This window comes from Larimichthys crocea, chromosome XII (genome assembly GCF_000972845.2).
Source record: "Larimichthys crocea isolate SSNF chromosome XII, L_crocea_2.0, whole genome shotgun sequence".
In the NCBI taxonomy this organism is placed as follows: domain Eukaryota; kingdom Metazoa; phylum Chordata; class Actinopteri; family Sciaenidae; genus Larimichthys; species Larimichthys crocea.
Window position 1 is genome coordinate 5,149,822 of NC_040022.1, and position 27,152 is coordinate 5,176,973.

General features: G+C 41.7%; 3 protein-coding genes across 7 annotated transcripts; 1 reads left to right on the plus strand and 2 right to left on the minus strand.

Moving 5' to 3' along the window:
- Positions 1-353: 353 nt before the first annotated feature.
- On the minus strand, positions 354-12,634 carry cog1 (component of oligomeric golgi complex 1). 5 transcript variants are annotated; one of them, XM_019268233.2, is made up of 16 exons: positions 10,328-10,726; positions 9,493-9,740; positions 9,197-9,378; positions 8,931-9,107; positions 8,265-8,421; positions 7,644-7,854; positions 7,130-7,481; positions 5,480-5,934; positions 4,650-4,796; positions 4,403-4,564; positions 4,053-4,177; positions 3,719-3,827; positions 3,448-3,557; positions 2,340-2,421; positions 2,164-2,187; positions 466-580 (listed from the first exon to the last, which is right to left on the minus strand). In XM_019268233.2, the coding sequence occupies exons 1-15, from the start codon at positions 10,631-10,633 to the stop codon at positions 2,179-2,181; spliced, it is 2,832 nt and encodes a 943-aa protein (XP_019123778.2). In that variant the 5' UTR covers positions 10,634-10,726; the 3' UTR covers positions 466-580; positions 2,164-2,178. The 5 variants fall into 5 exon arrangements, with proteins under 5 accessions (XP_027141254.1, XP_027141255.1, XP_027141253.1 ...); XM_027285453.1 differs by lacking the exons at positions 2,164-2,187; positions 10,328-10,726 and adding an exon at positions 12,521-12,634 and having other exon boundaries at positions 354-580; XM_027285454.1 differs by lacking the exons at positions 2,164-2,187; positions 10,328-10,726 and adding an exon at positions 12,554-12,633 and having other exon boundaries at positions 354-580.
- On the plus strand, positions 12,565-16,218 carry smim22 (small integral membrane protein 22). The gene is made up of 4 exons (XM_010741205.3): positions 12,565-12,699; positions 14,164-14,304; positions 14,625-14,695; positions 15,861-16,218. The coding sequence occupies exons 2-4, from the start codon at positions 14,175-14,177 to the stop codon at positions 15,906-15,908; spliced, it is 249 nt and encodes an 82-aa protein (XP_010739507.1). The 5' UTR covers positions 12,565-12,699; positions 14,164-14,174; the 3' UTR covers positions 15,909-16,218.
- A 2,211-nt stretch (positions 16,219-18,429) lies between these two features.
- rogdi (rogdi atypical leucine zipper) lies at positions 18,430-25,171 on the minus strand. Its single transcript, XM_010741206.3, has 11 exons — positions 24,970-25,171; positions 23,789-23,860; positions 22,971-23,053; positions 22,668-22,722; positions 22,495-22,575; positions 21,820-21,915; positions 21,621-21,719; positions 21,417-21,530; positions 21,281-21,330; positions 20,898-21,024; positions 18,430-19,570 (listed from the first exon to the last, which is right to left on the minus strand). The coding sequence occupies exons 1-11, from the start codon at positions 25,042-25,044 to the stop codon at positions 19,529-19,531; spliced, it is 894 nt and encodes a 297-aa protein (XP_010739508.1). The 5' UTR covers positions 25,045-25,171; the 3' UTR covers positions 18,430-19,528.
- Positions 25,172-27,152: the final 1,981 nt, after the last annotated feature.

Genomic DNA, 27,152 nt, shown 5'->3' on the forward strand with positions numbered 1-27,152 from the left:
ATTTCACTAAAATTCAAATATCACCCTCATGGCAGTGCTAGGGGAAAGTAAAGGGGATTACCAAAGTCATTTATCTTCTGGAGGCCATGAATGCAATTCATCAAAATGTTGAAATATTTCAGTCTGGACAATTCAGCCTTGATCTGCCCTGTAGCTGCTCGCTTTGCTGCGTCATTATTCTCTAATAAAATGTAAGTATATCATGCACCACAGAGAACAAGCACTGACAATACTCAGTACTATTGGCAGAGCTTGTGAGCTGACGCACATGACTTCCATAAAAGTTCCTATGTTTAATCTCATTTGTCAGATGATTAAATTATGAAGTGAATTAAATCACACATGACCCATTCCTCAAAAGACAAAATTATATTTACTATACATATCATTTTTACAAAGTTTCTGCAAAGGCAAATAAAAAGTCTGGAGCAATAAAGGGTTATTTGGCCATGCCAGACAGCCAACTGAGTTTGAACAAAGAAGGAGCGGCTGTGTCTTCTTCGTGATCAGCGAGCTGTCTGAACAGGCTGCCCGGCCGGAAGCTGTCCGTGCTGTTCGCTGTGGAGGATGGAGGTGCCTGCTGGAGGAAGGAGAGAACGTCAGGTTTGCTGAGGTTTACATATACATACGTATACATACACTACCATCCACTGACCCAGGTACATCCAGGGTCAATGAGAGCCCTGATCCAAAAAACCCTGACACAGGACTGTCATACTAAGTATCAAGGTCCTCTAGGAAATCTGTAGTAGTATCACGCTGGAGAAGGTTGACTATCTAATGCTGCTTCAGTTTGACCAGTAGGAAGAGGCTCCTTTGTGGTAAATCAAAATAAAACTGCTTCCAAAGGCAGAAGGTGCAGTGCTGAGTTTATGATGCCCTCTGATAATAACAGTAAACTGTGACTGTGATACGTAGTGTGACAGTCCTGGATCAGGGTTAAGTAGATCCTGGTGCTTCATGCTAACACTACAGTATTTCAAGTGTTGAATGACTGTAGTGGATCCTAAAGGTCTTATAGCTGAAGGTTACACGCAGTGTGTAGCAGCTCCAAAGCTGTTCTGAACTATGGACTACTTCATTGTATACAGAAGAGGTGAGGGGTACAGTTTGTTTTAAAATACAAAAATTAGAATTGAAATATAAAATGTGTTTCCTTTTTCATGGTCAAAAAGAGATTTTTTAAATTTCTATTAAGTATAACAGAAAAAGTTACTGTTCAGGTTTTCGAGAAAAATATGAATGATATAACCTGACCTTATGACCTTCACTCTCACCTTGTCTAAAATCACATCAGAGTAGCTTCCAAAGACTTTTTGGTCTTGGCTAAAGCAAAACTGACACTGGCCCTCGACTTGTGACCACATTCTGTCTGAAAATATGACAAAACAGGATTTTTTAAAATTATTCCTGGTTTGTAGTGATTACAATTCATTTTTCTCATCCTTTTTTGACCATGAAAGAGAAAAGCCTTATATTTTAATTTTGAGCCGTTTCTGAATGAATGATCAAAAGATACTTTGACCATGCTAGCAACCTTTAAACCGCAAAGGTTACTATGCAACACCTAATCTGATGATTCACATTGGCCTCACCACTTAACAGACTGACAAGAGCTAGATTAAAAGAACATATCACGGCCAGTCCTAAGTGATCAAATTCAGCTTCTGAAAGCTCCAAAGCAAACCGATACTGATCATGTGACTGTTAGTAACACCGCAAACAAAACTACCGGTATTTCCCAAAATGTCAAGAGTGTTTTTATTTAATAGGGGAGCTGAGAATGTGACTTTGATTCTTTTGATTTTGCACAAATCCCATCTTGAGATGCACAGAGACGTCCGCTTTTTAAACACAGACGTTAATAACAACATGTGAATCTCAAGGTGGGATCATTCCACTCAAACAGGTAAGAATGCCCCAGGAGTTACTGTCACTACCCAGTGAAACTCTCCCAGTCAACAGTCTGAACCTGAGCTACGAGCAGAGCGAGATCGGTGAGAACAGATCATACAGCATTCTTTAGTTTGAAATCATCTAAATCAAGTATCATTTCATTTTAATTAAGTCACACTGCAAATGCTTCAAAGCACTACTGACTATACAACCAAAAACACACACACACATACACACACATGTAAAAACCCACACTGATGAACTTGCCTGCGTTTCTCGCACTCAAAAATGCTGGGAAAGCAGAGGGTGTAACAGACACATATTAACCCGGGATGGAACAAAACACGGAAACAGAAAAGAAGACATACTGTGGCTGTCAGCATATGAAACAACAGTGTCAACAGAGCAGTGGCATATTAGCAGACCCCAGATCTGTTACTCACCAGCTGATGAGCAGCATCAGAGCTCCTGGACGCTGACTTCGATTTACGCACATTCGACATGCTGAGAGGAAGCAACCCGAACCTGCCAAGCACAGAACAGCCACACTTTAAACATTTGCAATTATGATCATTAATTTAAATTACAGTACTTTATTTATGTGGTTAAAATTTGTATAATTTGCTGATCTATTCAAGTATACATGACATCTATGGCATGTTTGTCGGTCCTGGGAGAGCAACTTCTCACATTGCTCTTCCTGGGAGTTTTTGCTACAATAAATCGACAGTCCCTGTAAAGCCCCTGGAGGCAAATCATGACATATTTTTGATATACATATCAGGGCTTCTCCCTGATATGTATATCAAAAATATCCTTTTCCTGGTTAATGTTGGTCAGAGTAGGTACTGAAACATCAAAACTGACCAAAGTTTGTTTGTGGCATCGAAAATTGTGAACAATGAAGACCTGGGATCATAATCTTGCAGATTTGGTTCTTTTTTTTGATTGATCAGACAATTTTTACAACTTTTTATTTACATAAAACTGTCAAATCTAATCTGATCTAATTTATCAGGGTCATGTACTGTTCTTATGCACATGTGACACATTCCACACATCACAAGTGAAATTAACAATAAGGTTTTTTTTGCATACAAAAAAATACATATATGAATCTGGACACATTTGTAATTTAAGTTAGTGGAAAAATGACTTCTGGTTAACCAATTTGATAAATTGGCATTGATGGAAGTTCAGCTGTAACTGATTCATTCAAAATCATTTAGGCTGTTGTCTGGTTAATGTGCCAAAGATCAGGTTTATCACTCAGTAGCTCCACTCTGAAACTGCAAGCGGTCTGTGTGTTTTTGTAATTTAACAAGACCAACAGAATGGTGACTCGATTTCAATGGAAGGTCTTATAAGAATATCAACACATCAACAGAGCCACTAAAGCTGAACTTAAATAGATCCAATAAGGGACTCAGACACTGGACACTCATTTAAAAAACTGCTCTGGCAGCCCTTTTGATAATCATACTGATGTCACTAAAGGAGTTATTAATGTTAGTCTCATCGATTCACTAGGAGTGAGTGTTGATGTCTGACCTGATCTGGCTGCTGGCCAGTGGCAGGATGTTGTAAGGCTCCTGGGAGTTCACACTGCTGCTCCGTGAGGCAAACTGCTTCTCCGAGCCCGTCAGCAGCCCGAGCAGCACCTGAAACAACACCGCACATCAGACAGACACACACATCGACTCATCTCAGGCTGAATAGGAACAAATGTTCTGTCTGTATCTTCTATAGCTTCTGTGCTCATCAGCTTTGCTGTGTGTGTGTGTGTGTGTGTGTTTTGTTGATGATAAGTGGCTGTTAGTACCGAGGTCCTCTGGGACAGACGGTTGAGGTTGGAGTTCAGCGGAGTCGTGAACACGTCCAGGTCAAATGGGTCGATGTATCTCTCCAGCCAATCACAGACCTCGTGGAATCTGGAAGACGCACAACAAAAACTCTATTTCTGTGATTTATATGCATCAGATCAGCTGAGCTGTGAAATGTACGAGAAAATGTACCAAACAAGACTGTGCAGGTGGTTCAACAAACCCCTACAGGCCACATTAACCTGCTACGAGCTCCCATGGTCCACTAATCTACCCTGGCAGACAACGCACCAAAATAATGGTATGTGATGAGTTTGTGACGTAGGATGTTACCTGGGGTCTTGGTGGGATCGGGAGCTCCTGCCCTCCTCCAGTCTGCTGCCCAGTGTGGTGTTGAGGTAACGAAGGTCGAACAGCAGCTGCAAGGCTCTGTTCTGAGTCATGGGGAACACACCGTCCTGAAGGATGGAAAGAGGGAAACAAACGAAACACAGATGAATTTGGAAAACTAATGAAGATCCTTTTTGAAAACTGTGATAAGATGGTAAAGTACCTTGTGGTGAGATTATTTTGTTTCTCAGGCCACGAATGAACTTTGAATCTCACCCCAAGACAGAGATGTGGACTGTGTGTGTGTGTGTGTGTGTGTGTGTGTGTGTGTGTGTGTGTGTGTTGTGAGTTACCCTGCTGTGGGCCTGCTGTGTGAGGCTGTGGTAGTGGTGCAGGGCCTGAGCCAGACAGCCCTGTAGCAGCTCCTGCAAGGTGGGGCGCGGCAGAGCATGGCCTCCGACCCTGTTTACCTCCACACACAGCTGGAAGAGCAATGACTGCACAAACCAAGATGGCTGCAGGAGACACACGTTTCACATCAGATCGTTCATTGAATTAGAAATAAATGATTGTGTTTAGAGGTCGGGTTAGGTGTCTGACCTGGACCGGAAGACGGATTTTGGACGTGACGCTGCTCCCAGATTCAGTTTCTTCTTGGATCTCCAGATCCTCCCAGTTTGTTGCTGTTGTTAGGATGGCACCGGCACACTCAGCATGCAGCGCTGTGCCAAACTTATCCAGCAGCACCTGTCACAACACCCACAGTGTTACTAAGCAGGTCTTGAATGAATTCCAACGAGATTCAAAGCTGCATTCATTGATTTTTTTTTTCTTGGAACAGCAAAACAAAACCCAAAATTTACATATTATCAGCATATAGTGTTGTTTTGACTAACGTATTAGCAAATAGTCAATAGAGTTGACCCATTGTCAACTCTCTGTGCTGGTCTTTACCAACTCCAGAGGGAAATATCTGGCTATTCAGCTGAGGTGAGGTGGAGAGGTGAGCTTACAGTGAATAAACTATGTGTGTCTGCTGGTGATCAGTGTGTTACTACCTTCTTCATCAGTACTTGATAAATGTAGATGTCATTAAAATTGATGACACCAGATCCATGTCCATTTTCTAAATGAAGGCTTTGCAATAAAGTTAAGAGCTCCAAAATGAAGTAAGTGGACTTTGAGCTGAATGTATTTTGTTACATATAATGCTAATGTTCCACTGTGTCTGCTGAATGTGTAAGAAAGGCAACTGACAACCAAAATAATCAATAGTGCAGCTTTTAAAATCTTACAGCAGCTCAGAGGCTTTTTAGAGTTGTAAAGGCGTTTGTCAATCACAGCTGACAGACACTGTTGTTTCTGTTTGTAAATGATAGAGTCAGAAATAATAATGCATACATACATCTACATGTCTGACAGTGTCTGACCTTGGAGAGGGCGGAGCTCCAGATGCGATACGCCTCCATGCTGCAGTTGAGAAGCTCCTCCTTCAGGCCTGCCCACTTGGCCTGTGCGGGGCTGACCTCTGCGGCAGCTCTGGATTTTCCCAGCTTCTTTCCCAGTCTCGGAGTTCCCTTCGCTGTGGTTTCTGACCCGCTCTGTTTTCCCAAGATGCAATGCTTCAGGTTGGGGCACAGTTCACCCATGGATTGGCACAGCCTAGCCATGAAAAGGACTGAGCTGAGGCGAGCGGGGCTGGGGTCCGGTGAGGCCGCTGCCAGTTCAGAGTGGATGGAGGAAAGGATGTGGCGGACGCAGGCCAGGCAGCCTTCGCGTAAAGCCTCCTCTACAGCTGGAGAGTCGGTGAAGCGGTTAAAAGAGGATGCTGACGAGTTCTCGGTGGTGCCAGAGGAGGTGACTGTGACTGAGATGGAATCGGACCCTGTCGAGCACATATAGGATTAGTGTGGTCATTAGTTTAGGAGGTATTTGGTAGACTTCACATGACAAATGACCCACTAGTGGATGAAATACAGTCAGATCAAGTAAGCAAACCATTGTCAGCCTCGTGGTGCCGCTGCCAAAAAATTGATTGAGATTTATCTGCGATGAGATGGCCTCTCTACAAGGCAGGGCTAAAACGACTAATGCTGTCATTCCTCAATACTGGGACCAATGGATGAGGATGTGGGTCAGTGATTTGGCCACTGCACCTGCCTACATGTCCATCAGTTTAGTCCTGACTTCCTGTCGTCCTGACCTTTGTCTAGTGTCACTGGATACAGCTGGATGTCTGTGAATGTTTTATTTAAGATATTCATTGTTCTTGGCCTAATGATATTTCATTTAACTGCTTTCACATTCATGCTCCTGAGAGGATGAGCCCTATTTTTCTTTATGGAAACACCATGACCGTTCCTCTAGCATTATCTTTAGGTGAAAAAGTCACTTTGTGCACATGAAATACTATAACTGCTAGATTGCTTTACATTATGGTGTGGATATTAATTGGTCCTCGGAGATAAAAAAAAAACTGTTTGTGAACTGTGAATTTGAGGATTCCTGGGTTCAAGGGGTAAGATTAACTCCCCTCCCAGAAAGGATCTAGTGGTCAAGTCACACGAACATTTGTAACAACAGATTAATTTCAACTCACCAATTAATTTCAATGAAATTGCTGAGGTCAGTGAAAAACATTTTTAGATTAGGGCCAAGTGACCAAGTGCTGGCTTTAGAGAGGGCACATACCTGAAGATTATTTATGCTGCACAATCTAATTTTATACACCCGTGCACTGTGATACCAAGTATATCGAGTGTGATTTGCGGACAGTCATGAGACATAAATAAGTCTAGGGACCCAGCTAGGAATTTGAGTACTCGTATCAAATTATCATCCAGTACTTAAAATACTCAAAAAAAAAACCTTAATCTAAATCGAAAATGTGGGTGGTGTTAGGGTAAGCTAACCTTTCTGCTCTGTACAGGCCGACATGAAGAAAAACGTGTGTAGTTTGAGAGCAAAGATTGAGTGATGTGTGACTGAAAACACAGAACATTATCTGTGGTTTTCTATGTAGAAACAGAAAATACTCTATATGTTGGACAAATACTGACAAGTCTAGGGACCGCCCTTACCTGTGTCCTGGGTTGGAAGATAGTGCTGGAGGTCATCGAGCCTAGTTTTTAGCTTCGCATCCATGGAGGAGCAAAAGTTTTGAACACAGGGTGTCAAGGCCTGGGTCTTCATGGCCAGGGTACTTCTCTGGTGCTGTTGACCCCGCTGACTTACGCTGACCCAGCCTGCGTCGCTCAGGAGGTCCCCTGGAGACTCCGACCACAGGAAGGAGGCCACGTCTACCTCATACTGGGCACTGCGGCCAGTGCCTGAAGAAGTATTGATGGTCTGGCCCTCCAGATCCCTCACAGCTGTGGTGAGGAGCTGGACAGAGCTCGAGGAGATGGCTTCGGTTTCTTCTTTGGTGATGGCCTTATGAGAATGGGAGGAAGACATCAATGTAATATCGCAATATGTATAATAATAATACTTTGAGACTGACTACGACACAAAATCATGAAGAAAGCAACAGACCAGTTCGGATGCTGAAAACTGTCAACGTGATAATAACTGTGAAGCTTGGAGAGCACTGACCTGGAGGCGCTGAAGGAAGAGCTGCTGTAGGAAGTCATCCCAAACAGCCAGGGGGCGCTCCAGCAGCCGCTGGCACACAGTGCTCCAGTGCTGACTGATGGAGTCAGTAGACAGGAGGTCCCACACGGCATCTCTAATACCCGCCAACCCCTTCAGGCTCTTCACGTAGACCAGAAGGCTGCCAACGCCGCGGCAGATGTCCTCCTTACAGCTGAGAACAGAGGAAAGATTCAGGCATTGATTATCAATCAGCAGAAACTGAATCAGGTAGTTTTGATGATTGATTTAGGGGCTTAAGTCAGCACAAATCCAAAGACATGCAAAACAACCTGAGACTTCTGTTTCAATCAATAAAGAAAACACTGTTAATACTCAAATAAAAGCTGAAGAATGATGAAGTTGCACTTTTTTCTTTTGAACTCTGCTGCCACAAATACAAAAACCAACCTGTTCTGCTGAGTCACACTAAAAGCCTCTAAGCAAAGGAAGGATTACACTCACTGAGCCAAGTTTCATTAAGTGCATCAAAGAACAGTTGAAAAAAACTGTCAAAGCAGACGAAATAAAAAAGAGCAAATATAAAAAGACGAGCAAAAGATGTCCTCATTGGTTGGAGCTTACGTATTGATCCACTGCTGCAGGGTATCCCGGAGCTGCTCTCTCTGGATTGGCTGAGCCAGGGTGCGAAGAGCCGGCTGGAACTCGGTGATGGAGGAAGGCAGATATGTGAACCAGCTGCCTGTACTCGTCTCTTCCTGCAACACCTTCCTGCCTTTGGCTGAGGAGAGAGAACAGACTGATGGTTTAAACGTTTCCTAATTCAGCTGACACATTAAGAAAAATGCACCTCTTCGTCTAGCAGTCATAATTTAGTGGAAAATTCAGACGATGAGATAAATATTATGAATCATCTGCTTAGAAATCAAATAAAAAGTGTGCTCCCTGTAGATTTGGAACAGGTTTTCTTCAGTATTAACAGTGCAGGAACAGATCATGGCTGATGTAGCAGGACTTTTCATGGTACAGATTCAGCAAAATCGAAAGAGATACTGGCTAAAAAAAGGAATCAACATCTGCCAAAATTAACTCCAGCCCATAATTAACTCCATGGAAACATCTCCCAAACCTATAAATAACAATATAGGACAGGCTATTTTAAAAAGGGGAGCAGAAACTAAAACAGCCACTGGTCTTGAGGAAAAATAAGAGATCATTTCTGTCTACGATGTTTTAAACAGCTCTGAGTGATGATATCAACCTGACCTCCAGCGCATCCCAGCTGTTTACCTGCAGGTGTGGTGGAGGTGACGTTCTCCAGGATAGAGAAGAGCATGCCACAGCTCAGGGCCCCTTCCCCCGGCCTGGGGCCTCCCTCTGGGGGCAGGTAGAAGACAGCGTAGGCCTGGAACAGAGTGGTGACCAGCAGCTCCACCAGGCTGCACACCTGAGCCTTGATCCCTGCACCTGGACCGAAGACGCATGTTATATGAACTGTTATGTCTCTGTTATTACAATGCCAAACCGTGGGCAGTGTGTTACAAATGGTAAAATACCATGCTGTGGTTGGTTGAGGAGCTGATGGATAGAGGCCTTCCGGGCCAGCAAGAAGTCAGCCAGGGCCTGGCGTGGTGAACTGTCCTCCAGCAGCATGGTGGACACCAGGGCCTCAGCGATGGCCTGGTCTGACACTGCCCGTCCTCGCAGTAGAGACCTGCTATCCAGGAGAATGGTGGACCTGGAAGAGGACAGACTATTTAATACATCTATGGATCTGGAGCTGCATGTGGATCCATCCCTTTTGAAGTCTTTTTCAGAATCACTACTCCACCAGCAAGAACACATCCAGTACCTGAAGTGTCCTGTCGTGGCAACCTGCCGGACCAGGATAGGAAAGCGGGCCAGTACAGGGCTGTAGTTTCCCCCTGTGGCTGCCTCCAGCTGCAGCTGACTGTGCAGGTGGCAGCACAGCAGGTAGAGCTGAGTGGCCTGAAGGTATTGGGACGCCTCCATGGCGCTCCAGATGCGCTCTGGGATCTCTAAGAGGAGCTTGATCTGGGAGGCCATGATGTAGAACTTCTCCTGCCACTGCATCTGGTTCTAGATAGAAGATAATGACACAGACACATTGTATATTTACACATGTGGAAGACTTCAGGTTCAACTTTTGCATTCAGTCATCCACTTCATGAAGATAAGTGCCAATTTACAGTCAGAAAACAACTAATTTAATGCTCCCTGCATGTCAGCAATAATACACAGGTATGAGACCAAGTGTTCAGACAGTTTATAAATCATCAGGGTCTCCAGGTATATTCAGCATACACATTGATCCACCAGCAGCACTTCATTTGAGTAAACTTTTGCATGTGTCATGTGGCTCTTGGAGCTTGCTGGTATGTGTTTTGGTTAGACTGAGGCGTGGAAACAAACACTACACCTGTTTTAAAGGCAGGGCTTTGTTGACAGAGTTGCTCTGTGGAGCAATGTTTTCATGCCGAATTGCTCAGCACTTTGCTCTGAGTCGCATCAAGTCAAATACAATGTTACAGTTCGGGTGTAGATTTGCATATCATTTAAATAATCATGAATTTGCACATTTTAAAACAAGGTTTGGTGTTCCTGAGATGACAGAGCTCATCCGGCTTTGAGCCAGTTTAACAGATGAAGTTAGGTAAGCCGTTCACCTCCTGTCTGCTGCTGGCCACACTGGTTTTTCCGTGTTTCAGTTTGTGGCAGTACTGGTGCATGTCCTGGATGGACTGGACGACGCTCTCCGAGCACTGCCTCATCTCTCCGATGGTGTCGGCGGCGTCGATCAGATCCCGGTAACGCTCCCCGACCATCTGCCTCAGCTCCTCCTTCTTCTGCTCGATCTCCCCGCGGACTTTGCGCTCGATCCGGCGGATCTGCTCCGTGTTGTAGCGCTCGAAGAGAACCGCCGGGTCCTTGATCTCCGAGACCCGGATAGGCAGCGCATGATCCTCGGCCATGGCACCTCCAAAACAACTTCAGCTGCAGGAACTCCAATCCGGAAGACCGGGGGAAGTACACTTCCTACCTCCACGTAAGCACAAATGTGACGACGGCTGAGCATGACGCGTTTATTGGTCAACAGAGCTGTCTGTCAGGGGACATTTCCGGGTGGAGTCCCACATCAAATCACCCCAATGTGTAGCCCAGCCAGGGGCGCCGCCAGGAATTTTGGGCCCCATGACAAAAAAATCAAATTGGGCCCCCTAATTTGATATTGGTGTTTACCTATTTTTTGGGGCCCCTGTCAGTCGTGGGCCCTTGGAATTGTCCTAACGTTTCCCCCCTATATGGTGCCCCTGAGCCCAGCTGTAAAACACGTATCCATTTAAATTAAAAAAAGATTTACTATTAATCCCTCAGTTCTTTTTTGTTGCTTCCTTTGTTTCCGGTCTCATCTCCCTCCTCTCATTGTTAATATCACACTCCCACTGTATGCTCAATGGGGAAATTCTTTTTTCACTGTTTTATTTACATGCATTTTAACCCGGACACATAGACGTGCAAATGTGGGGAGAGATGGTGGAGTGATGGGCAGCCAGCAAGACCAGCGCCCAGTGAGCAGTTGGGGGGGGTCGGTGCCTTGCTCAAGGGCACCTCGGCAGTGCCTAGGGGGTGAACTGGCACCTCTCCGGCAACCAGTCCATGTGGGACTTGAACCGGCCACCCTCCGGTTCCCAAGCCAAGTCCCTATGGACTGAGCTACTGCTACTTAGGATCTATTCAGAGTGGTAATTTGTGTGTGATATGTTTTTTTGTTTCCTCCTTCTCTGTGTAGACTATGTCAAGATTTTTCACCTCAGAAGTTGAATTCTTGGATACAAAACAGCTCTGACTGAAAAGTCTATTCTCGGTGTATGTCACCTCCTCTACTTCTGAGACCGCCATGTTGAACAGCCATGTTTGTACAGCAGCCCAGAACAGACAAACTAAACACCGGTTCTAGACAGGGCATTAGGCACTTTCACAAGTTTTGCAGCCCACATAGTTTTTCCCCACATACTTGGATGGGGGTATGAGGCAACCCATATTCGGTTGCTTGCAATCAAGCATCAACCACAATGGCACCAGAAATGCCAAGAACTGCAGTTCCTCAAACGTCTGCTCAAGGCTGGCTACAGAACAAGTCAATCTTCATAAGCCTGCATGTCATTGTCATTGCACAGATTTTATACAGGCCATGGGTCCGGTGAAATTGTCTGTTTTGCTTAGGAGCTGTTCAAATTCTTTAAATCTTGAGAGAAGGAGCTGTTTGAGTGCTTCTGTGTTGTTAACTGTGGAGCTGCTTTGACACACAGAAGTGTTGTAGAGTGTTGTTAGTAAGTAGATAGCTTATAAGTTATCCTGACCATTCAAATTAAAAAAGTTTTGTAGTCCATCTTCTGAACTTTGTAGTTTTACCAAAGACCCCATCAGCAACATCCACCACATCATGACGTAGTCTAGTCTAGGTGCAGTTGGATTCTCTCAACAACACGCTCGTCTTCTCCTTATGAATTCTCCTTCATGTCTTTCCTTGACCTCATGACGTTTCACATCAAGGTCTAGGAAAACTGCTTAGAAAAGGACTTAGGGGGTATTGTTTTTGACTATTCGACCATGGGTTGCAATGTGCCATGCCACCACTGTTATTCACATTTCACACTGTTACTGTTGTTCCTCTCTCATTCTTGGAACAGGAGGGCAAATGGAGAAGGTTGCAAACTGCAATGACACCTCTAGATGTCACTAAATCCTACATACTGAGATTTAAAAAAAAACAACTATCTATCTGTACTATATCTTAATTTATTATTTAAAAAATGATTATTAAAGAGGCCAAATGATGTGATAATTATGAGACTTACAGAATCTCCCGTATAAAGACAACAGCAGTGTACCTGAGGATGAAACCATGGCGCAGGTAGGAGCCAATCAGTGCGTCAGTGTAAACAGGTGCGTCAGTTTCTCTCAAGTTGCCGCTTCGGTGGACCGACCTGCGCACCCGGAAGGAAAAAGACTAAAAACAAACGACTCCGTTGTACAGGTAAGCGACCTGCTGTTCTGTATCACGTCAAAATATCACAATATGTTCAGTTTGTGAGGAACCAGTATGAGTTTATTGCACGTTAACGTGATTTAACCTTTAAAAAACGTGTGAGTGAGTTTAATGAAGCCTAATAACGTCCAGTGACTCTGCCTGGTTACCAGACAACACAAAACTAAGAGCTCTGATTGATTTCTTTGTTTTATTTCAAGATGCAGAAAATATGTACCTGGTATAAGAAAGTGTTTATTTCTTTATTTATTTGTTATTTATTTATCAGTGGCGTCAAACTTAACAAAAACACAATGAGCAGTAAGATGTATACATTTCATAGGTCATGCATCAATTAATTAGAACAGGTTTCTAATTGTGTGTGTGTGTGTGTGTGTGTGTGTGTGTGTGTGTGTGTGTTTCTAATGTACACTGTTATTTTGACTTGTCACAGCAGGAAAAGTACAGGTGTGAACTTATGATGCTCCAATAAAAGTCAGAAAATCAATGGAGCTAAATGAAATTCTGCTTTTCTTCCTGCCACATATGTGGCAGGAAAATATGTGCTTGTTTTTAACTACAGATTTATTTGGCTTTCCTTTTTTATAAGCTTTGATTTACATTTGGCAAATTCATATAAACCCAAATTTAGTTAGTTAGTTAGTTAGTTGGGAAAATAACTTATTTCATGAAACGTTAATATTTCCTGGATTTTTATTCCTGCCTATCAGAGCCACACAGCACTTCCTTCTTCTCTTTGATAAGCTTTGATAAGATTCATCAGATCAGGCGGGTTCTGTTAATGACCGGTATAAACAAGAGCGACATGAAGAGATGTTATCCCACAGGAAGCTTTATGCAAATGTTCTACTTTTTTTTCCCTGCTGAGAGCCAAACACCGCTCTGACCTCGGTATTATCCTGTTTTCTAAAGCTTCCAATCACCAGTGAAGTCTGTTGTGTACTCACAGCTCGTCAGGCCTCAGTCCATTTGATTTAGTCATTCATTTTGCTGTCTATATTGCTTTTGTGTTTTCCAAGTTCAAATAATAATACGCGTCTTTAGAATTACAATCAACCTTTTGTTTAACTAAATATCTATGATAATCAATGTTCATGTCATGTCACTGTTTGCTGTTAACAGCTGTATGTGGAGCTTCAAGGTCAGAAGAGTACAGTACTTTTTCCACCTAAAAAAATAGAGCAAGCTCTAGTTACTAGACATATTTCATTACTTAGATCTATAACTAAATCACACATCATGTTATACTGTTGGCCTATATCTGTCACTGTTGGCCTATATTGGTCTCTTGGATTCAGTGAGACACTCTGAACTCTCTAAAACACCTCAGTGTGTTTCACATGTGATAGATCCAACCTGTCTTGTCTTAATCAGGGTTGAAAATAAGATTGTTATAGTCTGCCATTGAACTGTGCACTCTAATGCTGTGATCTGTGTGTGTGCTTCTGACAGCAGACAGAGCGATGGGGCAGTCGGAGCTGGCGATCGAGTTCAACGAGCAGTTCAACGATGTGGTCACCAGGCTGCAGTCCAAGCAGCTCTTCCAGTCTGACTGGGACATCGCCTCGTTTGCAGTCTTCTTCATCTTCATCGGTGAGTGACGATGAAGGGAATGGATCATACAGGCAAAAACGCTCTGATGACACCAGGAAGCCTTTTTTTCACTGAAGGCAAATGCAAAAATGCAAACTAGAAAAGGTGCACAAAGCGACATGAAGGTAGAGTTGGTGATTTTCACTGTAGCTATGTTGCGTTAGCAAATACAGTTGTAAACAAAAGAACGTCTTGCTGAGTAGATGTCCAACTTCATGCCCTGATTTATGCTGTCCAGCTTCAGTTGGACGTACGAGCTGTTCTGCACCAAACACATGACTCGTCCTCTCTCACTGTTGTTGTACTGTGTGTGTTGTCAGGCATGGTTCTGCTGCTGGTCATCCTGGTCCTCATCCGCTGTTGCTGCTGCTGTTGCTGTGACGACGAGAAGGTAAACACACACACACACACACACACAGATTTAAATGAGGGGTGTCAAGATATACCAGTACAACTGTGATAATTAAAACTTAAATAATGATATCATGTTAATAATACACACATGATAATATCCTATAAATAAGCCAGCGCCTGTTAAATAAACTCTGTTTCTTTCTGTGGTTCACACTGTTTTTTATTTTGTACATTTATATTTACACAATTTATGCATGTTCCCTCGTATTTTAAGTGGAATTTGTTTGAAAAAACAAAACAAAACACACAGTAAAAGTTAAAGATGAATTTGACTTGTTTTCAGATTTTCTATCTATGTTATATTAAAATAGTGTTAATAGAATTCTTTTGACCTCTTAGTGAAAATCTGATATCGTGACTATCGTCCTAATTTGAATGTTCTCATTTTGAATGTGAATGAATCCAATCTATAGTGCCTTTATAAATTCTCTCAGTGGAACAAAAACACTAGTGTTCCTGGCTCGTACAATACTCTTTGTTATAGATGCATTTGTGCGACTGCTCACTATCGAGTAAACTCTGTGTTATGTGGAGTAGTGAACGAGGGTGTGATTTCTGCCCATAGAGAGACCATTCATATCAGAGAAAGGCCGGCAACAAAAACATGGATCTCAAAATCAGCCATCTCAAAGTGGAGAAATACAGAGTGAAAATCCAGTTTTCAGTATGCAGTTACTTGGATAGATGTGAAGATTGATACTGCTCTCACAGTTAACTTAGCATGAGGATTGGAAACAGGACAGCTAGCCTAGCTCTGTCTAAAGATAACAACATTCACCTTCCAACACCTCTGAACCTCACCAATAAACCTGTCCTATCTGTTTGTTCCATTCGTACAAAAACCTGTACAGAAAGTGGAACTTCATAGTGATTCAAATGTCCCATAATCTTTTAATAGATAAGAAAATAAATGAGCATTTTAACATTTTAAATGATAAAATTATTACAATTAATAAACAATGACAAACCAGAAATATAAATGCATTCAGTGTAAGCCCACACAGAAAATCACAAATGACAAGTTAGAAATGAGTAAAACCATTTTTCTAGATGCTGTGAGGTCAGATTGTGCATGTATGCTGAGAGGAGTCATTGTGTTTTAAGCTGTACTTTTCATAACCTTCTTCCTGCTTCCTCAACAGCCCCGGAGACGGAAGGTTGGCATCGACAACATGGCTATGGAGCCCTGACAGCTGAACTGCACTGATCAAGTATTGTGAAGGTGGATGAAGCACCAGTCACCAGCCTGTAATCAAATTTAGTCGATTTGCACTTAAATTGTTGTTCACAAGCCTTTTGCTACCTGGTTCTAGAAATCTAACACACGTGATCCTGTTGACTGTCACTGCTATGTGAGTTTATTGCTAGGATACCAAAGTGGAGCTGGAAACACTCAGCTGTCTGTGTTCTTACCCTCTGTAGATCTGAATGGCACGTCCTTTTCTTTTGTTTGTTGAAAGGATAAAGTTTCAATTTGAAGGTTTTACTAAGTAATAAAAATTAAAAAAAAGTCAACTTTGCTCTCTGTGTGTTCATCATTTATGGAGCACTTTTCTGAGCAAACACACATTTAAAGAGGACAAAGGACACAGAGTCATCTGACAGCAAAAATCATAAAACAGGAGGTGTGTGTGTGTGTGTCTGCATGTGTGCGTTGGTCTGAGGACAGCAGGGAGGTTTACAGGCTCAGTCCAGACTGGATCACACCGGGCTGTAAACTGCTGCTCTCTGTGGGCTCAAACACACCTCCATCTGTTTCTCTTCAATATTTCACTCCTCTGGTGAAAATGTTTCTGTCAGAATATAAACAAGCACCATACAGACCAGACATGTTATTTCACTGCACAGACCTCAGTGATGACATTTCCTCTTGCACATTGCCCTGGAGAAATCCCTTAACAAAAGTGGTACTCTACTACTGCTACTAGTATTGATGCAAACCTGAGGGACATGTCTTTGTGTGTTCAATACTGAATAAACAAAAGACATTTTGAAATAAAGAATCATATAAATTGAGTAAAATATACAAAAAATACCAATAATTTGTCAAATAATAGACATTAAAGCTCAACTCATTATGCAATGTTATTTTTAAAATCATTTCTTATGACTGAATTTTACTGGATGTTGTTAATTCAAAAGGGCAAAGCAAATTTACAGCAGCAAGGACATTAAGATTATCATTTGCATGAGGAAACTATCCTGTGTGCCACAGTCAGATAAAGAAGTTGGAACTTCTATTTGCAAGAGTATTTATATTTTGGTAATTAGGTTCTGTACAAGATTTGAGTTCTCCTTCCGCTGTTTAGGCTGTAGTCTGTCTTTAGACCCAGGTAGCTCAACCGGTCTGTCTGTTTTCATGTGACACGCTGCATGTTCTTTATGATATATGAAAAACAGGTTTCTCTTCATCAGGACTGAAAATGTTTTAAACAAAACATCAAAGTGCATTTGAATTGAACGGTGACACAGTTGGATGAAATGCATCTGACTAGTAGAGACAAATGAAATGTTTAGTTAAGACGCCTTCGTGTGTCAAGAAGAAGAGTTCAACATGCACGCGTTCTTGTTTAGAATATTTTTATTGCACAGATATCAGATAAATATTTTCCACATTTTATATAGATATATATATATATATATGATATGATAGCTTCTCAAAATAGATTAACACTTAATGGAATGAAGTCATTTGTTCAAGATTGGATTTGTGTTTGGTTCACAGGAAATCAACAACATATGTGCAAAAACGTGTCATAAATATGAACATGAAGCAGACAAACACTGGAAATCAAAGATTACATCAAACAGACATGAAAAGTAGCTTATCATTTAGACACATCAGTGTAGTTACAGACAGGGAATGTAGCTTGTCATTAAAAAAAAAAAACTGGCCCAAATCTAATGTACCATTCCAAATACAACATTAATGTCATATCAGTTACTGTAATCACATAATTCACATCAGCTGCAATTATGACAACTCACATCTGAAAACTATTATGTCAGACTTGGCACTTAATAAGGAAGTGCCTTACAATGTTTGATGTAATTCAACCACAATAACCTAGAACCAACTAAACCATTTTGATGACATGAATGCAATCTCTCTCTCTCTCTCAAAAAACAAAACAAAACAACGTGCAGTAAAGAAAGGTGACATCTCTAGTTGGACATTTATTTTTAAAAGGGGACCTATTCCACTTATTTTCAGTCTGGAGGAACTTTGCATGGTTGACAGTTCAAAAACGATTGCATCCCAAGCTCCTGATCCATTACCAGTTAGCGATTAGTGGCTCAAGTACTTAAGTGTTAATGTTAACAGCAAGTAAAGCTATATGTCCATCAGTAAACTGTGTAAATCAGAGAGTTGAGGCAGATAAGCCGGACGACATACAAGGGAAAACCAGAAATATGTAAACAGGAAAAATTGAAAAAATGAGTTGAATAGTCTGGAACACAGCGATCCAACAGTCTGAAATTTCTGCTCAGAGATTTTTTTTTTTAACATACATTTACCTCATAACACTTTGGCCATGTTTAACACGGACGTTTGACATAGTAACATTTATATTTATATAATAATAATACATTTTATTTAAAAGCTCTTTTCAAGGTACTCAAAAACACATAATAGATCCCCTTAAAAACTGTCCATCGTGAGTCATCATTTGTGTTGTCATATTACCTGGATAAAGCGATCTCTGCATGTTTTTTTTTTTCTATAAATATATCGCTTCTCATGGGTTGACAATCTGGAAGGGCAGGCAAGTGAATGAGGAAACATACTCTCTGTCACCAAACAGGTGTGTATGTACTAAATGATCACAGTGGGAAATGATTTCCTCATACCTTTGCACCCGTTTCATGATTATAGAACAAAAACTGAATCTTCAGAATAAAAGAAGTGCTTCAACAAATAAGATAAATCCATAAAGTACATCAGAAAAGAAAGGTCTGGCTGTCCTGACATTTATTTCCTAATATAGGTCAAAAACAGTGAATCTTACAAATCCCATAATGCAACTCACCAATGTTGTGCGCATTGCTTGACGCAAGGAAAAGCCAGTTGAAAAGCAACGTGTTGCCGCTCTGTATCTAAAAAGGTGACACCGTTTGTTCCATTAGAAAACAAACGAGTTTATCAGCTCATCCACTGACTCAGATTACTCGTGTTACTCAGACTCAGCGGTGCTAACCTTGACTACAATCTGACGTGTCAAACGGGGTGCCCTTTTAAGACGTGCGAGAAACAAAGAAGTAGAACTATGTTGCGAGAGAATGTAAGAACATGAAACTTGGAAAAAAAACCCCAAAAAAACAAACATGACGAAGCTGCTGTGAAGGAACTGAAAGTATTTCAGAAATGTGTAAATAATTTTTTTTTTTTTTAAATGTAGTGCTGTTAGTCTTCCAGCCCTGAGTGCACAGATTAGTGTTCCACCCAACAAGACAGTTCAGAAGACTCTGGGGAAAAAAACACTCAATATGCACTAAGTTTTCTTAAATGTAACAAAAAAAAATTATTCTAAGAATAAATCAGCAACAATCACATTCATTCACTGAGAAGTTCAAGTCAGTGCTGGGAGATACATGAACATCAGCTGAGCTAACACAACTGGGAATGGCAAATATGGGTGTCTGTTGGGTTTTGATTGGCTCCTTCAGCTGATCATGCAACACTTGAAACTGAATGACTGGATGATAAATATCTATCTATATATAAAATAAAAACCTTCCCAGTGTGTCCCTTACACTTGTGTGGTTAGTTTGTTTCTGAGCGGTTTCTGGCAGACGGACAGGAGGTGGATTAAAAAGGTCTGTAGTTCCAGAAACTGGAGAAGACAGATATCTGCAGGGACAGGAGAAGAGAGGAGCACTGTTAGATTTATACACAATTAAACATGTAAAGTTCTTTATCTATCGGCCAAACAAACATATATTATATTTCAGACAGCAGCCTTCAAGTAGTCACATTATCAGCAGCCACTGACACACAGGACACAAGCTTTGACAGTTGACAGATCCCTTGTGGACTCAAATCAAATATCGTAGAACAGCGAGGCTGCAGTAAATGATGTTGGAGGCAAAAGAACGAGCTGAGAGCTGAACATCTGATATAGTATCACTGTAAAAAGCTGATTAAATCATAGACCCACATTAATCCATATCTGGAGTCTTGTTTTCTGTCCAGTATTCCCTCTTCTTTAGTTTTTTTTTTGGTCTTCACCTAATCCAGAGATAAATATTTGGCTCTTTAGCTGCTACTTTGGGCGCCGAAAAACAAAAATGATGAGATAGAAGAGAACTACAGTCATCTGATCTGCTGTTATAATTAGGAAGTTTTAGGTAATATATCACAGTTTGATTCACTTTTGAATGTCGTCACAATTTAATTCAGTACCTTGTAAAGAGGAATGGGTCTGAGGTCCTTACTCTTGATAGAGCACTGTTTGTTAATCCATACGTTGAGTCCATATATAATATAAATAGAAAACATAACTGGTAGTTGAGAAAATCAACTCTGTTATTTGGAAATGCGTTACGGTCTGCCTGCATGAGAAGATTTTATTTGCTGCCCACTAAATGTCTAAATCCTTTTATAGGAACAGAAGTTGGTCTGAGATCAGTCTCTGCTGCAAATCTAGTCTAAGATGAACATCCACAACTCCACAAGTCTGAAACACACTGTAGATTCTATTTTTTTTGGTTGGTTTAACATCAAGGTCAGAGTACTGGGTCGTGTAACATTTATCTCTGTGTGAAGATGAAGTGTTCACCATACAGATCTCCTGATCGGGTTAAATTAAGTAGCCAAGATCCCTACACAAATATTGTGTGTCTGCCAACTGAGTCGAATCCTGTACTTATATTTAAATAAATATGTATTGTATCTGACACATGGAAAGAACAGGTGTGGCCTCCTCCTTCCAAATACTGAAGGTCCTAAAGCTATAAAGCTCATAAACTGAAATTATATGATGTGATTTTATTAAAGTTTAACTGGAGAATTCTCTACCCCTCTGGTATAGGACTATACAACTTCTTCTCCCTAGTAACAACAGCAGAGGCTCATGAGTGTTGTAGTATTTAGAGTCGTCTGTCGTGCCAAAAGGACTGACAAGACACGATCTCTCAGACGCAAACGCTGATGGTCATCTTCCAGGAGAGACACCCACCTTGTCCTTGAGCTGCTGACAGAGCTGCAGGGAGATGGTGAAGAACACCAGCGTATCATTAAGCCAAGGCACCACGCACTCCACCTTGTGGACGTGGCTCACTTCGAACCGGTTGTTGTTGAGCTCGCTGTGAGGAAAGTGTCCACAGCAAACAGCAAAGAGAGATTAAGGTGACCTTGAAGATAATATAAGTGGTGCAGTGTGCACACAGATTAGATCTTAATTTAAGTTTATCAGTAATGTTTCCTTTCATTTACTAAATACAATCGCTACTTTTTGAATGTATCCATTTTATGTATTTTTACTTTCATCCATTTAAGCATACTGTACTGTATGCCACAGAGAGTCTGGAAAAGAAAGCAAAGAGATGAAGCAGCACTTACAACATTGCTCCAGGGTTGTGTAACACTGAGCTTCCAGCTGGCCTGAAATTCTATGACGAGACGAGAGATCAAACATCAGTCACATGATGCTGTGTGTCGCGACATTTAAATGTTTGAGAGAGTCACGAGTTCTAACCTTGGTGGTGTTGGGAGGCAGCACGTGAAGCTGGTACACAGTCAGACACAGTTTGCTTAAGTTAATGTAAAAGTTCACCATCACGTCCCCGGGCATAGGAGGAGTGAACATTTTCTGTTGATAGAGGGAGACAAAGGGTAAACAGAGGGAGAAGGGCATGAACTGATGATATTTAGTGTTAAGGTGTGGTCGTTTGTCCTGTACCATCAGACCGCTGGTGGCCAGCTCAGGTAGCGTCATGGAGGCCGGGGTGGTGAGGCGGTTCCGTGCTCGCGTCAGCTGTAGCATCACTGCATCCATGAGCTACGGCAGCAATGGAGAGAGGAGGCTAGTATCAGTGACACAGTAAAGGACCAGTTCAGCTATGTACTGGGTGGAACTGGGCACGGTTGACGAAACTGACCTTGTTGACCTCAGCCCCTGTCTTGAAGTGGTAGCTCTCATCATGGCTGCTCAGCAGCTGGAGAGCCTGGTTCACATGGTTCCTGGCATCCTGGATCTGAGGGATGAACGCGACAAGAGACTGAGTCCAGTGCTAGTTATGTATGTATGAAATGATTGTTTCAAATAAGAGTGTAGCAATATGCTGAAACATCTTTCTAGTCCAGGAATGTCACATATTTAACACACAACCGAGCAGCACACCTGTCAGCGCAGCCAAATATGCTCTCATAATAACATTTCATTTTTTCTTTTACTGAGAAAACCGAAAAGAAAATGAACGCTGAACAAATGTTCTCTCCTTTTATTTATTTTAGATTATAATAGACCAACTGATGCTGCAGCTAGCTCTCAGACTTACTGGTTCCTAATTAAACAGCAGTTAAACAATGGAGCAAATCCCAAATTTCTGCAGTGAGCAAAAAGGCAGCTGATGATGAGGTTCCTCACAGTCAGAAGGAAACATCTGTCAACACTGTGATATCAAATGTGATAATTTAACTGCACTTTCACCTCTATGAACAGTACATGAGATGAAGTTAGTCAGCCTCTGAACATATATGAGCCCCGCAGCCACACTGACACGGTTTTCTCTGTTTTGTTTCCTTTGCTCTGATTACACACCGACATACAGTACCTGCTGCAGTTTCCACTGCTTGTCCTCTCTGAACTGAAAGTGGAGCGCTTGGTTGCTCTTTGCAACTTTCAGGTTTATATCCTGTTAAGAGAAAAAAGCAAAACATTAACAAGGAATGCGTTATCTTAAATCAATGTTTTATTTTGACATGCGGGGGACTGGACCACACTCACAGCCTGAGTCAGAGCCTCTCCCTGCAGAGTCAGCACCCCCTTCACTTGATCCATACTGCAAAACAACATGTGACATGTTTCTATTTCGACATTGCCAGAGGAACGGTTGGAAAGGCAGATTATGGTGCGTGAGATTACAACATGAAGGAAATGACCAACACATTCATCCAGTGTTTCACAGCATCGATCACTGAGCATCTGACAGCCATTTCCTCTACAGGAAGCCATTGTGATGCTCCTTGTGTTTACACCATAGTTTATACCATACATAGTTACACAATTCAGAGGTAACATAGGTATTACGTTGAGCTGCCAAGGATGAAGTTTTCCTGTTTGAGCTGGCTCTCCAGACCTGGTGTCGGCATGGAGAAACGTCTAGACGCCTCCTGTTGAAAGCAGACAAAACTCACGATTACTATCAAATCATCAAAGCTGTGACATCTGAGATGTGTTCATATTGTAGATGCATCATCTCAGGTGTGGATTAGCCATTCTCCAGACTGTTTCTGATCTATAATCCAGTTAGACAGGTTAGACACCTGCTGGAAATCCATTACAAAAAGGGGCCGGTGACTAAGCACATTTAAGAGTTCAATTACAAACTAATAAAAATAATATTTTACATCAAATTCCATCACAGTTCATAGAATATCACGATTATGCATGATGCATTTAAAAAGGACCAATATGCAGGGGTTAGCAGTATCTAGCAGTGTAGATTACAGCCCCCTCGTATCACCCTCTGCTTACTAGTGTGAAGAAAAAACTACGGTGACCATGCAAAAAGCTCAAAAGTCCTTGCTCTTTATAGGTCATTATATAGTGATGAAAACATAGTTATGCATATTATATTCCATTTGTGCCATCGTCTGTTAATATGACACTGGACCTTTAAGTTGGGAGGGTCAAAATCGATGCAGCAGAGGCTGAAATATCCTAAACTGTAGCGTTCAAATCCTCTGCCACCACTTTGTTAATGATAGCAGCAATGTTATTTCCTCAGAGTTGATGCCTATTAATAACCACAACAAACACACGGTTCCTCATGTGATATTGTGATGATGGTTTTTATCCACATCACTCAGCTCTAAGATCTATGTACATAAAAGATTAAGCTTCACCTTGAGTACATCCTGGAGCTGTTTTAGGACAGCGTGCACTTCTTCTTTAAGCAGCCAGTTGAACTCCTCCTCCTACCAACAAGAAAATAAATAGAGATTTAACCCCACTTAACAACCACTTTGTGAATGGATGACGTCCGCTCCTCCTTCTCTTTGCTGCCCCTGCGGAGCTGAACCTCAAAAGACCTTTTTCTCAGGAGAAAGACGACTCTACTACTCTGTGTCTCCATCAGAGGAGACACCTTCACCTACATGCTCAAATTCAGGTTTATATTGCACCCAGCTAAACGTATGCATCCTTTTTTTCATTATGACAGTTTACTATAGATCATAGGTTTATTTATTTATTTTATTTAATGTCTGTTAGATTTCATAATGACCTGTTGCCCAATGCAAGTCATATGCCCTCATGCCACAACCTTTATCTGTCAATGCAGACATACAGAGGGCAGATCCAGCGATGTGATTGGCTGTTACTTTGTCCGCATTAGCAGACAGCCAATCACATCATGGGATGGATGGGATAAAAGCAGATAAATAAATCATTTTTTCTACAGCTCGTGTCTACTTTCTCTCACTAATAACAATTTTCCTGAGACACAACATGAACACTTTGACGTCTTCAGACAGACGCCGGTCATTTCATTACAGCAGAGAAGATGCACCTCCTGCGGTTCATGGCTGTCAACATCTTTTCTTTACATGTTGTTGAATTGTGTTTGTGTTGTTGAAGCGAATTGAAGCAAATGGGCCAAAACATTCAACTGCAGGAGCCTCACTGAGGACGAAAATGGGCAGAGAATGGTTGACTCTGAGTTAAAAAGGTTGCAGGGGTCCGTTAGCTGTCCATTGCACATCATTTTACGGTCCCTGCATGCTGACTTTCTCCGGTGTTATGAGACAAACGGGCCCTCTGTGAACATCATCCCCACACTGAGCCGCGCGAGCCCCGGGTACGGCACCTGCGTTGTAAGCGCGAGGATGCTACGGTCCCCCCCTCGGCTAACAGCAGCTGCTCGAGCAACTATGTCCAGTTAAACTATTTTAAAATATCAAGTCACGTAATGTAAACACGTCATTTTTTTTTTAAACCTGCAGCTCAGTCAGTGAACCAGCTAGCCGCACACATACTGTACATACAGCCGTGTCTCTGCCTGCTCGCAGCGGCCACAACAACTCACCAGCACGGCTCTCTCCACTTGACTGGCAGCGGACATCTTAGGCAGCTCGGACAGGGATCTCTGCGAGTTGAGCATTTTGTGCGGCACACAGAAGCAGAAAGCCTCGGTCAGCTCCTTATAACACAGCCCTCTGCCCGGGATGGAGGTGTCTCATTAGCTTAGCGGAAGATCTGTTGCCTTCAGGCGCCGTCGGAAATAACACCAACTCCCATATGAGCCGCCTAAATCAGCGGCTAATGCAATGAAAGAAACGGCGCTTTGGATCAAAAGGCGAGCTGCTGATGTGTAATATTTAAATGGATTTGAGCAGGTCATACAGTTTCAGCTAAATACTTTACTTTCAAGCGTTCATAATGTTGCATGAGCAATTTCTCTTCTTCATTCTCCCACTTGAGCACAAATCAGTCGTGTGCTGCTTTTTTTTTCATCTTAAAAACAACAACAAATACAAATATAGTTATGCTCACTTTTTCACAATTTTATGTGATTAATTCCGACCAAACCACGACAATTAATAGACTGAGTTTTGATATTTACGAGAGTCGCCTGAACGAAGCATTAGGCTGGTCACACGTTCACTATTAAAGCGGGCCCACCTACTAGTCCTTATTTGGGAACGCAGCTTCCGCCCAGCGTCAGACAGACACTTGGTACTATGCAACGAACGAGACTTGTTTTCCATCAGCCTTTGGGAGAGAAGCCCTCCTCTTTCTAATACTCCCACTGTCATGCCTGCCCAGATCAGTGAATCAACGTGTAAACACACAGATGTGCGGTGGTTAAACACACTGACATTACTGAGGGAGGCTTTACAATACTATAGAGCATTATTTATTAGTTATTAGGTCCTCATTGAGCTCCGGGAATAACAAAATGGGTCATCAATCAATCATCAATCATGTTTGTTTGCAGAAATAAAGTGGCTTGCAATAAAGGTGACACAGACTGTGAGGTCATCTATTTTTATCTAATCTTTTATTTTTATTTATTGTCCCTTTTTATAATTTCCTTGCTCCTCTTCTTATCCCTTTACTCTTAACCAGACCTACATTTTTTTATTTCCTTTTCATGCCCCCATGTTACTACTACTCTTTTTTTTCTATTTCGAAGCTTCTAGACCACCAATGAATAGCTGTCTTTTAATTTTTCTTTTCTTCTGTTCATGGGCGTTGAATCTATTATGTTTTATGTTTTTGCTTTTCTTGATCTTAACCTGTGTGGCCTTCTGTTGGATTCGCTGCTTTGTAAACTCTGTTTTTTAAAGGTGCTATATAAATAAAGTTCTTATTATATATACGCAAAGATAGGCTCTGAAAACACAGGACTAAAAGATGCTATCACTCTTAAACTCCATCATGTTGTGTACAATACATGGGACAATTTTATATTAGTGTCACCCTAATGTGAACACGACTCCCATTTTAGAAATAAGAACTAAGAGTACTGTCACAGTTTGCATGTAAAGTTAATAATAGAATATTCCCTTACAATGACCCTGTTCACCGGGAGTGGGTCAATGTCCAAAAATGCTCCCCTAATGCACCTGAGCATAGCATCTTTTGTTTGACCTTTGCCTCCTGGTTAAGGACTACATCTTCCAAACTCCACACGTGATCTGAGAAAATAATCCTAATCGACATCAGTCAAAACACGAGATGAAATAGACGACTGAACACGCAGTGACCTGCTTCAGTTGAGTTTTTACAGCATATCTTCAATCAATAGAACTCCAAATGTCTTTTGTCTCCAAATGTTGCATGTTGGGCTGCAAAACGGAGGCTTGTCTCACTGAAGGGACTAGATCTACCAGTGTCCACATGTGAACATCAAATACGTCATATTGAGTCACTGATGTATTTTTTACTGAACAGTCCATTCAAAAATACTAACAAATGACTTCTTCCTCTGTGCAACTAAGCTCTACTGTTCAAAAACTATTCAAAACACATCAGTCATCCACACTGTTGCACTGAATATGTTCCCTCATTACCATGAGTACACACTGTAGTTTCACATCATTCTGCTGCCACAATTACTCACTAGGGCACAATTGTGGATTAATCCACCACTGAAAATAGTCCCCAACAATCACACTATCTCCTCCTGTTTGAGTAATTTTGATTACAAATTCCTTAATTTAAAAAATGTAACTTTAAATGTGACTTATTTTAATAGTGGACACA

Bases quoted from the DNA above. Each gene is read 5' to 3' on its own strand.
- rogdi (XM_010741206.3), bottom strand. From the start codon at position 25,044: ATGCTCAACTCGCAGAGATCCCTGTCCGAGCTGCCTAAGATGTCCGCT. The intron at 23,054-23,788 runs GTGAAGCTTAAT...TGCTTTCAACAG, and splicing joins AGCTCCAGGATGTACTCAAG to GAGGCGTCTAGACGTTTCTC. The intron at 21,025-21,280 runs GTAAGTGCTGCT...CTTTCCTCACAG, and splicing joins CACAACCCTGGAGCAATGTT to CGAGCTCAACAACAACCGGT.
- cog1 (XM_019268232.2), bottom strand. From the start codon at position 10,633: ATGGCCGAGGATCATGCGCTGCCTATCCGGGTCTCGGAGATCAAGGAC. The intron at 8,422-8,930 runs GTAAACAGCTGG...CTCTCTCCTCAG, and splicing joins CACCTCCACCACACCTGCAG to CCAAAGGCAGGAAGGTGTTG. The intron at 2,422-3,447 runs GTCAGACATCAA...TGTGCTTGGCAG, and splicing joins CTGGCCAGCAGCCAGATCAG to GTTCGGGTTGCTTCCTCTCA.
- smim22 (XM_010741205.3), top strand. From the start codon at position 14,175: ATGGGGCAGTCGGAGCTGGCGATCGAGTTCAACGAGCAGTTCAACGAT. The intron at 14,305-14,624 runs GTGAGTGACGAT...GTGTGTTGTCAG, and splicing joins AGTCTTCTTCATCTTCATCG to GCATGGTTCTGCTGCTGGTC. The intron at 14,696-15,860 runs GTAAACACACAC...CTTCCTCAACAG, and splicing joins GTTGCTGTGACGACGAGAAG to CCCCGGAGACGGAAGGTTGG.